At 37.6% G+C, this 13,451-nt stretch overlaps 2 protein-coding genes across 3 annotated transcripts; both read right to left on the minus strand.

Annotated features, from left to right (window-relative positions):
- Positions 1 to 4,637: 4,637 nt before the first annotated feature.
- LOC131306671 (uncharacterized) lies at positions 4,638 to 9,122 on the minus strand. 2 transcript variants are annotated; one of them, XR_009193961.1, is made up of 3 exons: positions 8,963 to 9,122; positions 8,502 to 8,562; positions 4,638 to 4,894 (listed from the first exon to the last, which is right to left on the minus strand). XR_009193961.1 is itself a non-coding variant. In XM_058333071.1 (2 exons), the coding sequence occupies exon 2, from the start codon at positions 5,815 to 5,817 to the stop codon at positions 5,230 to 5,232; it is 588 nt and encodes a 195-aa protein (XP_058189054.1). In that variant the 5' UTR covers positions 5,818 to 8,562; positions 8,963 to 9,122; the 3' UTR covers positions 4,638 to 5,229. The 2 variants fall into 2 exon arrangements, 1 of the variants encoding a protein (XP_058189054.1); XM_058333071.1 differs by having other exon boundaries at positions 4,638 to 8,562.
- Positions 9,123 to 10,540: 1,418 nt separating this feature from the next.
- Positions 10,541 to 12,116, minus strand: LOC131306668 (small ribosomal subunit protein uS11m-like). The gene has a single exon (XM_058333068.1). It carries the CDS (start codon positions 11,552 to 11,554, stop codon positions 10,877 to 10,879), a length of 678 nt encoding a protein of 225 aa, XP_058189051.1. The 5' UTR covers positions 11,555 to 12,116; the 3' UTR covers positions 10,541 to 10,876.
- Positions 12,117 to 13,451: the final 1,335 nt, after the last annotated feature.

The raw sequence follows: 13,451 nt of genomic DNA on the forward strand, positions 1-13,451 counted from the left end.
TCTCAATACAGTCCTGTTCAATACACACAAAGTGTATTAGCACAATGAGTTGGAACTAGACCGTTCCCTGTAATCAAGACAGACCTACTATACATTGTACTACAATCCTACTGATGGTGTGTCCAGTTCCATCTAAGACTGTGAACCATATCTTATATTTCACAAGAATCGATGATCTAATCTTCTGTGTGTAAGTCAAACTCTACACACCGGATCATCTACTTTGTAAAATAAAAGACACACGTGCACAACATACAATAATATTATGCAAATATTGCCCATAAAAGATTCTCATAAAAAATGGATAAAACTAATTAATACATAACAATATTTGTAAGGACCCGTATTTTCAGAAATTAATAAAAGGTTTTATTCGATATAATAAATGAGGAAATATGGAATTTTTTTGAGTTTAAGTGAGTTGGGGTGAATGTGATGGAATTGTTTGTAGGAGGGTGCATGTGCAATTTGAGTGTAGGTAGTATATATATGTGTGGGTGTGTGTGTAGAGGAGTAAAATACTCCTCACACTCTCCCTCAATCTCCCTCAATCTCTCTCCCTCTCGGCACTCTCCCTCTCTCTTCCACCAACACCCAAATTCCCACTCAATCACTCAAAATCCATGGCAAATAACCTCCAATCCTTCATCTATTCGCGTTATTGAGCTCGTATCTCGTTCGGTCTAGCTCGGGGAAGAGTTTTCTTGCTCGGTTTCGGCTTTGGAGTTCTAGGGCTTGATCAATCTCGTTGGGTTTCGTTCTCCAAGTTGAGGTAGGGAATTCTTACTCTCTCTACATGTTTATGAGTTGGTTGTGTGCCAAAATCGTGCTTCATTTGGTTGGATTCGAAGTTATGCTCATTCTTGGTTTTTCTGCAAATCACCCACTGTAATGCAGTGGTACCAATACCACTTTTTTGAGGTACCGATACCTAATTTTTGAGGTACCAATACCTTAACTTTGATTGCTCACTAGATTGGTTTGGTATCGATACCTACTTTTTAGGTATTGGTACCAATGGCCCAGAAAACTGTTTTGAACCTTGTTGATCATTCGTCAATTGTATTGACTCCCGATCACTTCTAACACTCTCCAATCACATTCTAGTCATCTCTAAATCTTGTTGCTCGTGTTCCAATGACTCATGGTTTGTCCCCACTCTTTTGGCTCTCGTTCTAATAAAGAGTAATGTTAAACTAAGTGGAAGTGATACTCGTACCTTTATTTATGCATTTGGATTATTACGAGAGTATTGTGGCATGTTTTATGAATGATATGGACTTGACTTGAGTTATGCTTTAAGATGTTGAGGCTTGTAGAGGGAAAATCACAATTTAGAACAATAGAACGAAACGAAGGAAGCCACGGATCCACTAAAAAGTGTGATGCCGGAAATAGGATGCACGGGGTCCCAAATGCCCGGAAGTGCACAAGAAAGCCACGGATCCACCGAATGGTGCGATGCCGGAATGAATTCGGGACGCACGGGGTCCCAAACACCCGGAAAGGAAATCGAGAACACTTGCTACAATGAAAACGAAGAATTTAGAGATTATTAAGTGACGTGAATATGAATGGGTTGATTATCAAGTATTATTCTCTTGCTCTTGTACACGTGGGAAACTTTCTTGTATCAATATCCATCTCAGTGCATTGTCCATTTCATATGCATGTAGTTTGAGCAAAGAATTCTCAACTGGGCTAGTGTAGCTCAACCTATTATTATTTTCAGGTACACCTCAAGGGCATTGATGTGGAGTGCTTGACGTGCATATGACTTCATCATTTTGAAAGCTAACATGAAAGAATTACTTTGACATCTTTGTAAAATTCTTTTGAGAGATGTAATTGTAATTTTGAGCTAATCTTTTGACTTGAAAATTATGTAATCTCTAAACTTGCCGTCTTTTATTTAACTATGGAATTTGAGGCCGGTGTGCCATTATTGTAAACTTTCGACTTGTTTGTACTCTTGTTTGAGTTATGAGAAATATTTTGGGGTATTATGCTGTACTATTGCGAAGGACTTTTATTAGAAATACCATTATTAATATGTTCAAACCCAGGGCGTGACAATATTAATCCATCATATAAAATCATAACTTTTACATAACCTCCTAACAAACTCCCACTCAGACTCAAAGTCATGCTGCCACGCATCTCACTCATATTCCCTCTATGTGACTATCAAAAGCCTTAGCCTATAAGTTGTACGTAAAAGGATCTGCTAGGTTATTTACTAATGCGATTTTGGACACAGTTACATCATCATCACCTCGCTGAATGATCTATCGAATCAGGTGATACTTATGCTCAATGTGTTTTCCTTCTTCTAAGTCAATGGCTCCTTAGAGTTAGCAATTCCACAACTATTGTCACAATAAATGTAATAGCTAATTGCACTAAAGGAATCACTTCTAGATCCATCAATAAGTTTCTAAGCCAAATGGCCTCTTTGGCTGCTTAAGAAGCTACCACATACTTGGCCTCCATGGTGGAATCAATCAATACACGATTGTTTGATACTCCTCCAACTTATGGCTCCACCTCCTAAGATAAACACACATGTGGAGATAGACTTTTCTGGAATCCTTGTCTGACATAAAGTCTTAGTCTGTGTACCCATAAGGTATCAGACTATCTAATTGGTAAACCAACATATAATCTCTAGTTCTTTTCAGATACTTGAAAATATGTTTCACTACAGTCCAACGCTCTTGCCCTGAATTAGACTGAAATCTACTAACCATGCCAACGGCAAAGCAAATATCAGGTCTAGTATACAGCATAACATACATGAGGCTTCCTACTGCTAAGGCATAAGGAGCTGCCTTCATCTTCTCCATTTCCTCAGGTGTCTTACGACACTGATTCTTAGATAGGTTGATTCCATGTCTAAAAAGAGAAGAACCCTTTCTTGGAATCCTGCATGCTAAAACGAGCAAGGATCTCATCGATATAAGTAGCTTATGATAAGTGCAACATCCTATACTTGCGATCACACATGAGCTTAATTCCAAGGATGTGACCGGCTCTTCCCAAGTCCTTCATATCGAACTGGCTAGATAGTCACACCTTTACCAAAGACAACATTCCCACATCGTTTTCGATTAGCAGAATATCATCTACGTAGTACCAGGAACACTACCACTTTCCCGTTGCGCTTCTTGTACACACATGACTCATCCAAACATTGATCAAAATCCCAAAAAACTTGATTGCTTGAACAAAACGGATGTTCCGAGATCTAGATGCTTGCTTGAATCCATGAATAGATTCCTTAAACTTGCACAACATGTGTTCTTGACCCTTTGCTATGAATCCATCTGGTTCCATTATGTGGATGCGTTCATCCAGATTTCCAATAAGGAATGCAGATTTCACAGCCTTTTGCCAAAATTCTGCATCTTTATCTTCTAGTTTCTCATTATAGTTGCATGGTTCAGCATGTTGTTCTCAGAGATCATATCATAAGATTCTCCCAAGAACGTATACCGATTGGGTGGGACAACAACCCTCCCACTACGATGAGGTACCGGTGTGTCAACAATTCTTTCTTGCAGTGTAACCTCATATTCTATTGGTGTTGAAGAAATCTTTGTCGGTTCTTTTCCTCTCAATTTCTCTAAAACAATCTTGCTTCTGGGCTTGTGGTCTATTACATAGTCCTTCACTAAGTATCGAGCATTGGTGCGAACAATGACCTTTTGATCTTAGGACTATAAAATAATCCACATTTCGTTCCTCTAAGGTACCTCACAAACAGACAAACGTATGTCCTTGATTCCAATTTATCTACTTTCCCATTCAGCAAATGTGCTGGACTACCCCAAACCCGAACATGCTGCAGACTAGGTTTGCGCCCAGTCCACAGTTCTGTGGGTGTAGATGGTATTGACTTAGATGGTACCAAGTTAAGAATGTACGCTGCTGTTTCTAGTGTATGTCCCCAAAAAGAAATTGGTAAATTTGAATAACTCATCATTGATCTCACCATATCCATAAGAGTCCTATTCCTTCTCTCTGCTACACCATTTTATTGTGGCATACCCGTAGCTGACAATTGGGATGTAATCCCTTCAGCTGACAAGTAGTCCCTAAACTTTCCCAAGAAGTATTCACCACCACGATCAAATCGTAGTGTCTTGAGACATTTACCCAAACGCTTTTTCGTTTCCGCCCTATACTCCCTGAATTTCTCAAAGCATTCGGACTTATGGCGCATCAAACAAATGTACCCATACCTTGAGTAATCGTCAATAAAAGTGACAAAGTACTCAAAACCACCTCTAGCTTGGACATTCATAGGCCCATACAAATCAGAGTTAACCAATTCCAACGGCTCTTTGGCTCTATATCCTTTTGCTGAAAAAGACCTTTTGGTCATCTTACCTTCCTAACAGGATTCACAGACTGAAAGTTCCTTAACTTCTAATGAACCTAAAGGTCCATCTCTAACCAGTCTAGAAATCCTATTCAGATTAATATGACCAAGACGTAAGTGCCAAAGATACGTTTGGTTCAATTTAGAAGGCTATTTTCTCTTACATGGTAAATTATTAGTGTTATTCAATTCATGCAGTTGCGCTGTAGGAAATATATGATTAATAATGTAGAGATCATCAACCAATGAACCATAACAGATAAGATGTTTATTTAACTTAATAACCACAAAGTTACTAAAATAAATCAAATATCCATCTTTAATCAACTTAGAAATTGAAAACAAGTTTCTTCTAAGTGTGAGAACATAAAGACAATCTCTTAAAATTAAACTCCTATTACTACTAAAATTAAAAAAAAAACATTTCCTACTGCAACTGCTGCCACTCTCGTAGCATTTTCCATATGTAGATAAATCTCCCCATTACTGAGTCTTCTGGTTTCCTGGAACCTATGCAACAAATTGCAGATATGATTAGTGGCTCCCATATCTACACACCAGGTACTAGTAGATAACACCACTAAACATGATTCAACGACTAGCGAAAAGATCTATCTTGATTATTCATTTTATTGAGATAGAATAGACATTCCTTCTTCCAGTGTTCTTGCTGCTTATAGTGAAAACACTTGCCAGCAGGCTTTTTTACTCTACCTTGAGGCGCATGAACTCCCTCCACAACCTTTTTTCTGAGACTTGTTCTGCTTCTTCTTTCCTTTCAGCTTAGAAGTAGAAGCATTCTCTGTCACTAACACTGATGGTGGTTTCTTCACAACCAAAAGACCCTAAGCTGCTTGGAGTTTCTTAAGAAGTTCCGCCAAAGATAAATGCATTTTGTTCATAGAATAAGTCAGGCGAAACTGCTTAAAACTCTCAAATTGCAACGAGTTAAGAACGAAATCGATCTGGGTTTCCCCATCAATTTCGGCTCCAAAGATCTCTAGTTCATTAAGAAGAGCTATCATCTTTAGAACATAATCCCTAATCGGGGTCCCTTCAACATGGGTGATGCTCACAAATTCTTTCATAGAAACTAGCATTGCTGTCCGATTCTGATCCCTAAACATTTCTTTGAGGTTCACCATCATATCGGAAGCAATTTCCATAGCTTGATGCTGATGTTGCAATATATTCGACATAGAAGCCAGAATATAACACCGCGCCATCTCATCAGCCTTAACCCAATCTTTATAAGGCTTTGCTTCCTGTTCTGTGGCATTCTCTTCACGTATAGGAGGGCACGCCGTAGATAACACATATTTGTGGCCCTCGGCAGTTAACACAATATCCAAGTTTCTTTTCCAGTCAACATAATTTGGTCCAGTAAGTTTATTTTCTTTGAGAATAATGGCAAGTGGATTGAAAGAGCCCATTTTTTGAATCTGAGAATAAAATAATATAACAATCAATTATGAAGGGCAATAAAAACTTTGAATTTCATTTTAATATTGGTTCCCTCTTCCATATGTTAAAAGAAAAACATTGGCAACCTTACACACCATGTAGAGCATGCCTCGATGGGAAGTCCTCTACTCTTTATCATTTGTGTAGATAGGCACAACCTTTTAATTTTATTATCTAGACACTATACCATGCCAAGCAAAATTAAATAGCCAATATAGCTTTGGCCCTATAAATAATAATAGTGACTCAGATGGTGAGGATACTATTATTTACAGCTAAGTGTATACCATTACCTAGCCCCATAACCCATTGTTCCGTTATGAATTACCTCTGACGGAGAAGTAATTCACACAACAATTATCATAGACCTATCCTTTAAGGAAGTTTGTACCGATGAGGCCATAATTAATTTTGCCTGATGAGGGGGGAAGGTTCTAAAACCATCACACAAAATTAATTACATCATCTACATACTAGCAATGGAAACTGTGGGATTTATAAAAATAAACTCCATCTCCCACTTAGTTATTTAAAAAAAAAAATTTGTGAGGGTTATCAAAATTTTTGAGTTTGAAAAAAAAAACGTGATCTAGGTCAAAGGCTATATATTACCATGTTGTCCCAATATGGTAAACTATCACATATGCAAACAATATGGAAACAAAAATAATAAGGAAACACAAGATAAAGAATCCAGCTATTATGGTCAAAGATGCAATCCTTGAACAACAAGGAATCCTTCTAAACTTGAAATCCTTAAGCAATCTTTCCAAACTTGAAATTCTTCAGCTATACTTGTGTGGAAGGCTGAGATAATTTGAATCAACCAAGAAAACCAAAATCCAACTGTGCTTAGGCAAGAAAATTCGGATTTGACATATTCCCGCGTAAACTCACAGCCTTCAGTATTTTGACCATATCTTCCTCATCTGACCTTCAATTTAAGTGATTCAAATTGGGTTGGATTCAAAATTCAATTATCTACAACTTTCGTGAAGAACAGATTTTCTAATTCTAATACTTACTGGGTCGAAACAGCCCTGCAATTAGACCCCACGAATCTGGAAAAAAATCTGTTGCGAGCCAAACAACTTGTATCTTTTGTATTTACCATCTTCGATCTCCGAATAACTGTCGAATGCTATTACAATCGAAGAAACATACAAACATCGATCTTATGCCTCCAATGGAGTTCACATGCTACGTTAATTATTACAACCACGAAAAATAATCATGGCACCCAATAAATAACACATGCTACGTTAATTATTACAATCACGAAAAATAATTGTGGTACCCAATAAATAACAATAACCACGAAAAAATTATCGTGGGATCCAATCACACAAAATCAACAAAAAAAGATGTGATCATAATAGCTGGGTAAGAATGCTACAAAACAAGGGTTAGCACAGTTCTATGTTCTACCCTCTATAATCTACAGACAACATGGTATGTTTAATCCATACGCGCGATTACAGCCTGCTTTGATACCACTATTGGGAAACTGAATCCCCAAGACCTAGTAATGACGCGTACAGATTAGACAACAAAAATTGTAAAATCCTACAAGGCGGAATTAGGGTTCTATCTCAACTCCCTGCGACACGAATGCTGGTTGAACTTGTTATAGCACGCCTTGCTATAAACCACAAATACTGCTCGACCGTACCTTACGATCTTCTATCATATTCCTTGTATGTCTAGAACACAAACTGAGTGTGGACTCTTTCGTGATCTATTTGCTCTCTCTAAGCCTGCCTCTATTTATTGAATAATAGAAAAAAAAACATCAATCTGACCTAGAGAGCATAACATGTATATATAGGGCTACGATAGGGACCTAAGGAGTAATAAGTCTAGGCTCCTAGTGTAAATAAAAAAACCTAATCCCACTAGGATTCTATTTCTTATTTCACTAATTATAATTCACTCCACTACAAAATTATAATTGCACTTCCGTCCTTATCTCAATTATATTACGAGCTCCATGATATTAAATACTTAATAATTTCCACACGTTAAGATTACAGATACCTGTTGATTAAAATAAATTACTAACACCTTGTCCACTTGGGAGTTGAACACTTCTTTTACTTTGTCCATGTGTCCTTGCCAACATTAACCGCGCGTCCATAAGTGCACTGTAAGTGACTACATTGGGTTCCTTACCCTTCGAATCATGATTGCAAGTATTTTTCTGTGCTTCTTTAGTCTTTCCCTCTTTATAATGTGCATCTACCAAAATATTATATGTTATAACATTACCAAATATATTTTGCACTATCATGTCTCTCAACATTCTTGTGGCATCCATTTGTCGACCTGTTTTGCATAACCCATCAACCAAAGAGTTATAGGTTACCACATTTGGCATAACATCCCACTCTCTCATCTCAGACAAAAGGCTCAACGCATTATCCACCTTTCCATCGTTACAAAGGTCTGTCGATGATTGTGCTATACATCACAACAGTAGACTTAAAGTTCCAGTTTTGCATACTACTGACCAACTGTATAGCTATTGTAGTGTTTTCAAGTTTACAAAGCCCATTTATGATGGTCGCATAAGTAACCTCATTAGGTAGGAAATCTCAATCTTTTATCAACCTTAGGAACAATTTCACAGCATCACAAGTGTTGTAAAATATACCTGTTTATTAGAGTGTTGAAGGTAGCGACATCCGCTTTGTAACCGCATTTAAAGAATATACCTAAGACAGCAAACCCATAATCAACATGATTCATGCGGCAAAAGCAATTGATCAGAATAGCCAGCGTATACCCATCAATTGGAATTTCCATCTCGCAGATTTTCTCTAAACAAAGTGATTATTGTTGAATATTTGCTTCATTTTGGCAATAGCACATAACAGCTGACAAAAATCGATGATAGAAAGACGAGATCGAATATGAACCATCCAACGGAACAAACTAAGAGCATTGTCGAGCTTATTGAAGATTTTCGTTTTTCGAACACCAATTTTTGTATTTGAGTTGGACCCATCTTTCCAATGGTAGCAGGAGCAAAAGGGTTTGTTGGAATTTGGGTGTGAAACAACGCTATATCACCTCCCAAATTGTTACAATTGAGGGAAAGGAGAAGAGAGATACCTTTTCTTCATTAATTGTAAGCCATTCTAGGGTTAGAGATCATTGCTTCTAGGGTTAGAGATCACTGCAACAGCTGCCATTCGACGCATCTTCCTCATTGGAAGAGTGGAAGGGAGTCTGAGGACATAAAACGCTGTGTTTGGAAGTTGGGGGAGGAAAGAACGGGTAAAGAGGTATAATGTCATTTTTATCCCCTAAACTTCCAATCTTTTTACTTTAAACTTCAACACTGGCACTAGTTTGTCTTGGTGGGTGTTTGCACTGTTTGGTCCCCGTCTCTAAGGTTAGAGAAATAAGTACTTATTTTTTAAATTAAAGGTAATTTATTGTGAGAGAATGACCTGTCTTATAAAACAAAAAATAACTACTTAAAAAATAGTAAGAACCTTTGCGGAACTGGCCTAATTGACTTCTTCTTTTGCAGCTAAAATTGGTTTATTCATCCCCCAAAGATTGGGAGGAATGAAAGCATCTCCAACAATCCTCCAAATCTTCAGATTTGGAGTAAGAGTAAAAATTTGTACTCCCTCCGTCCTTTTTTAAGTGTCCTGTTTCGTAATTCCAACTTATTAAAAAGACATCATCATTATACCTTTCACATCAACTTTTTCCTCTACTTTCCCTACTTACCTATGATCATTATACTTTTACTCACTTACTTTTTAAAATGGAATCTACTTTTAGGGACAAAATAGACAATTCATCAACTTTTACCCACTAACTTTACAAAATGGACGCTTATTAAGGGACAGCCCAAAATGGAATACCGGACTATAAATAAGGGACGGAGGGAGTAATTTGCTCCCTCATTTCTTCTTCTTCTTTTGTGTGTACTTTATGAGAAAATCTTAGAGGAACTCATCGTCTTTTTTCGGAATTTGGTTCCCAAAATGGAGGTTCCCAAAAGTAAATTTGAAGACTAAATTTCTAAAAAGGATGATGAAACTCCAAGATTCTTCTATTAGGTACAAAAAGTTGAAAAAAGGAGGGAATACATTACAAAATCTCCCCTGGATATTTAAAGCATGGTTGGAAACTTGGAGATGCTGTGAGCAAAATGCACCTTTCTGTCTTCAACTGATATCATCATACTTCAATGCAAATTGTCAAGCACAGGAGCCAGATCGAAGCATGGTTGGGAACTTGGAGATGCTCTGAGCAAAATGCACCTTTCTGTCTTCAACTGCTATCATCATACTTCAATGCAAATTGTCAAGCACAGGAGCCAGCGATCCTGATTCCAGAATTCGCTAGCCAAACAATGTTTTTGCATAGACGATGATAAAGGAAGTAAACGAAAACTTCATACAACAAGAAACGTGGAACTTCAAGTTCACTATCTTTGGCTCAGTTCACTGATAATGCATTCCATGCATTTGCCTTTAGACCTAACAATTGAACAAATTGACAGCAGAAATATCGATCTCCAAGAAGCCTGTTCAAATGCTACACAGGAGGGGCCTTTATCAGATTATTGAGTGAATAGCGCCATAAAAGTTCAGAATTTTCCAATTGCAATTAAAATCCTTCCGACAGTTGGATCACAATGAAGTAGATAACTCAGTGAAATAAGAAAACTTTTCTTAACCCCACTCCTGCAAGCAATTCAAGCACTAACAGCGAGAAAATGAATTCAAACCACAGGGATAACAATATTCTGCACTAATGATTCTGGAAATAAACATCACAATGAAATTCAAATACTCATAGACAACAGCAGGTAACCTCCTCTTAGCGCCTCTAACTACCATAGAAGCCCTACAAATAAAAAGCAAGTACCACCAGCGCGTCCAACAATTTTAGAACCACTTAGTTGCAAGGAATTAAATTTCTTAACTATTCATCGGACAATTAGCCTCATCCCCAAATCCAGCATTACACAAGGAACACACAAGTGAGCACCGATATTTCAGTCTACACACGCCGCTTCTTTGGGAGTCTGCATCCATTATGGGCCTTTCGAGTTGTGTCCTCAATATACACTATGGGATTCTGATCACCCCGTGAATGGGTATACCCCTCCCTGAAGCTCACAATCGCTTGCTTTTTCTTCTTAAAATAAGTAAATCCGTTGACTTTCACCACAAAAGTCTTCAGCCCCATGTTTCTAGCTAATCGACCAACATGTTCAGCAGTTGCTTCAGCTGCATATCTCGAGAGTTTAGGCCCTCCTTTCATTTCTGACAACATTCCTGAGGAAGCTCCAAACTTTTTGTTCCCCTTTGAATCTGTCACAGTGACAAAGGTATTATTGCGCATCAGCTTTATATGGACGATATCTGCATTGTGTTCAATGCCGTATTGAGAAAGTTGAGAACCACCCATATTGTTCCTTCTATCCCCCTCCATTATTCCCCTAACAAAATTCATGGATCTTGTATCCCTTTCTGTTGTCTCAAACTCCTTCTGACTTGAAGAATGTATGGAATTCCTTAAACTGACTGCATTGGGTGGATAAACACTTGCATTCACTTTCTTACCCAAACTGACCAATAGTTGAGGAACGACATTGAGGTTGGCAACCGCTTCACTGTTGCTATGAAGATAAGTACTGCCTTTTGAACCATCCAGACCTGAAAAACCCACATACATATCATCATGCCAAGCTGACACGGTTTTATTGAGACATTAGAAATTCTACTATTCCTTTACTAACTACTCACAAGGGTTCCTGAGGAACATCAATGGCATTCTCCTCAGAAATGTTTCAGCCGACTAGCCGAGGCAGTGAGATTCTAATAGCATTCCACAAGTTCACTAAAATTATCAACAATTGTTACTGACGCATTTGGAAAGAGTAGAATCCTTCTCATGGCCAGGCCATTTACAAGAAAATCATAGCAGTTTGGGGCATGATGTTTATTTGAAATGCAATATAACCATTTTCTACAGTGCCAAATCAAATGCCAAATGAAGAATTATGAAACCATATCCAACCACCCTTGTGAACTACATAACTGAGAAACTCCACCGCTCCAAGACTTTTTCTCATCTTGTACTGAACAGATAGTAAGATACCTCCATATATTCTCTATTTCAAAAGCTACTTCGATTTTCGAGAATTATTCCCATTCATTTGATGACAAAATTACAAACCAACTTAACAAATAAACATATAGACTACGTCTTTCAAGCGGAAAAAAATTCCTCCAAATACCAATCTATACTGGTATACAAGGGTGGTGATCCCCTTTCCTTATGCTATGTAACTTTCCTAAAAAAGGAATAGAGATTGACAATGCTTTGTAACCTTCATCGACAGAAAGGGATGAACATATGAAACTAAAAACAAATCTAGCTAACAAAACTGTAAAAGAACTGCCCACGCAGCAATAACTCCGGACAGTTTGCAAAACCTACATCTCTTGTACATAATCCTTGAATGAAGGGGGGAGTTACTATGCTAGGGTCACTGTTGCAAAGATTTTTCTTCCATACCGGCAGTTAATGTAGTAATTCTATCTTTTGGAAACTATGTGAGGGATTGAAAGCGAGTATTTACCACCAGAAAGGCAGACAATATATTATTAGACAATCAACTTTCTTATTAACTCCATTTTCTTCCATTTTCAATGTTGTCAGTGTCACCTATTTGATAGAATGATTATGGTTGTAGCTATCCGAGCAAGAATTCCCATCAACACTAATACATGCATTTGTGTTAGCTAACCAATTGTTTCTTTATGTAGTCCTTTGTCTACACCACCTTGTAAGCTATAGTTGATTTATTTCACCATGTTGTGTTAACAAATTTGTACTTAGTTCCTGGGTTTCCTACCAAATAGCTACCCCAAGTAAATAAAGAGACGAGCCAAGAGGCCTTTGGCACAATATTCTAAATCTAACTATTCTAACAATATTCACTTTCACCGATAAAAAAAGTAAATAAATAAACAAGACAATGACAAAATGAAAAGGCTACAGCCACATGGTTTGTGATAGATGATATTCTACATGGTTGCTTATCTATTCCCATTTGAACTGGGGATTCTTTTGCATAAACCTGCTAGGCTGCTACATATAGTGCATTGCGTATAGATGTCTCACCCTTCCAAAGCACCCCCATAGCTCTTCAAACTTTTCTCGAGGCCCTAATTCAAACTTCTTGAGGCATTACACTAAATACCCTTTTCCAGCAGTTAACCAGTTTATAATAGTTCAACAGAAGGGTGAACTTCCAATTTCGCCGACAAGTTTTTTATATTCATAGCTTATCCTTCATTTCTTAAGTTAAGTTATTTCTAACTTGTGTGCATCTGTAACCTACTAGTTCACAGTTTATACATTTCACTACACTTGTGGTTCTGCAGTGATACTCGCAAGACTATGGACTTGAACTCCAGCAACAATCCTATTAGTTTTCCCGATAACGGCCTTCGTTTACATGCAAATTCAGTAGATATTTCAAAAGAAATTGGTCAATGAGGAAATTCTCCTTCCAAATATAGGCACCACCAAAGAAAAATTTTTGGTCCCGCGACTGATTGTA

The sequence above is a fragment of the Rhododendron vialii genome, chromosome 11a (genome assembly GCF_030253575.1).
Source record: "Rhododendron vialii isolate Sample 1 chromosome 11a, ASM3025357v1".
Taxonomy (NCBI): Eukaryota; Viridiplantae; Streptophyta; class Magnoliopsida; order Ericales; family Ericaceae; genus Rhododendron; species Rhododendron vialii.

Excerpts from the sequence above, each read along its gene's own strand:
- LOC131306671 (XM_058333071.1), bottom strand. The coding sequence starts at position 5,817 with ATGGGCTCTTTCAATCCACTTGCCATTATTCTCAAAGAAAATAAACTT.
- LOC131306668 (XM_058333068.1), bottom strand. The coding sequence starts at position 11,554 with ATGTATGTGGGTTTTTCAGGTCTGGATGGTTCAAAAGGCAGTACTTAT.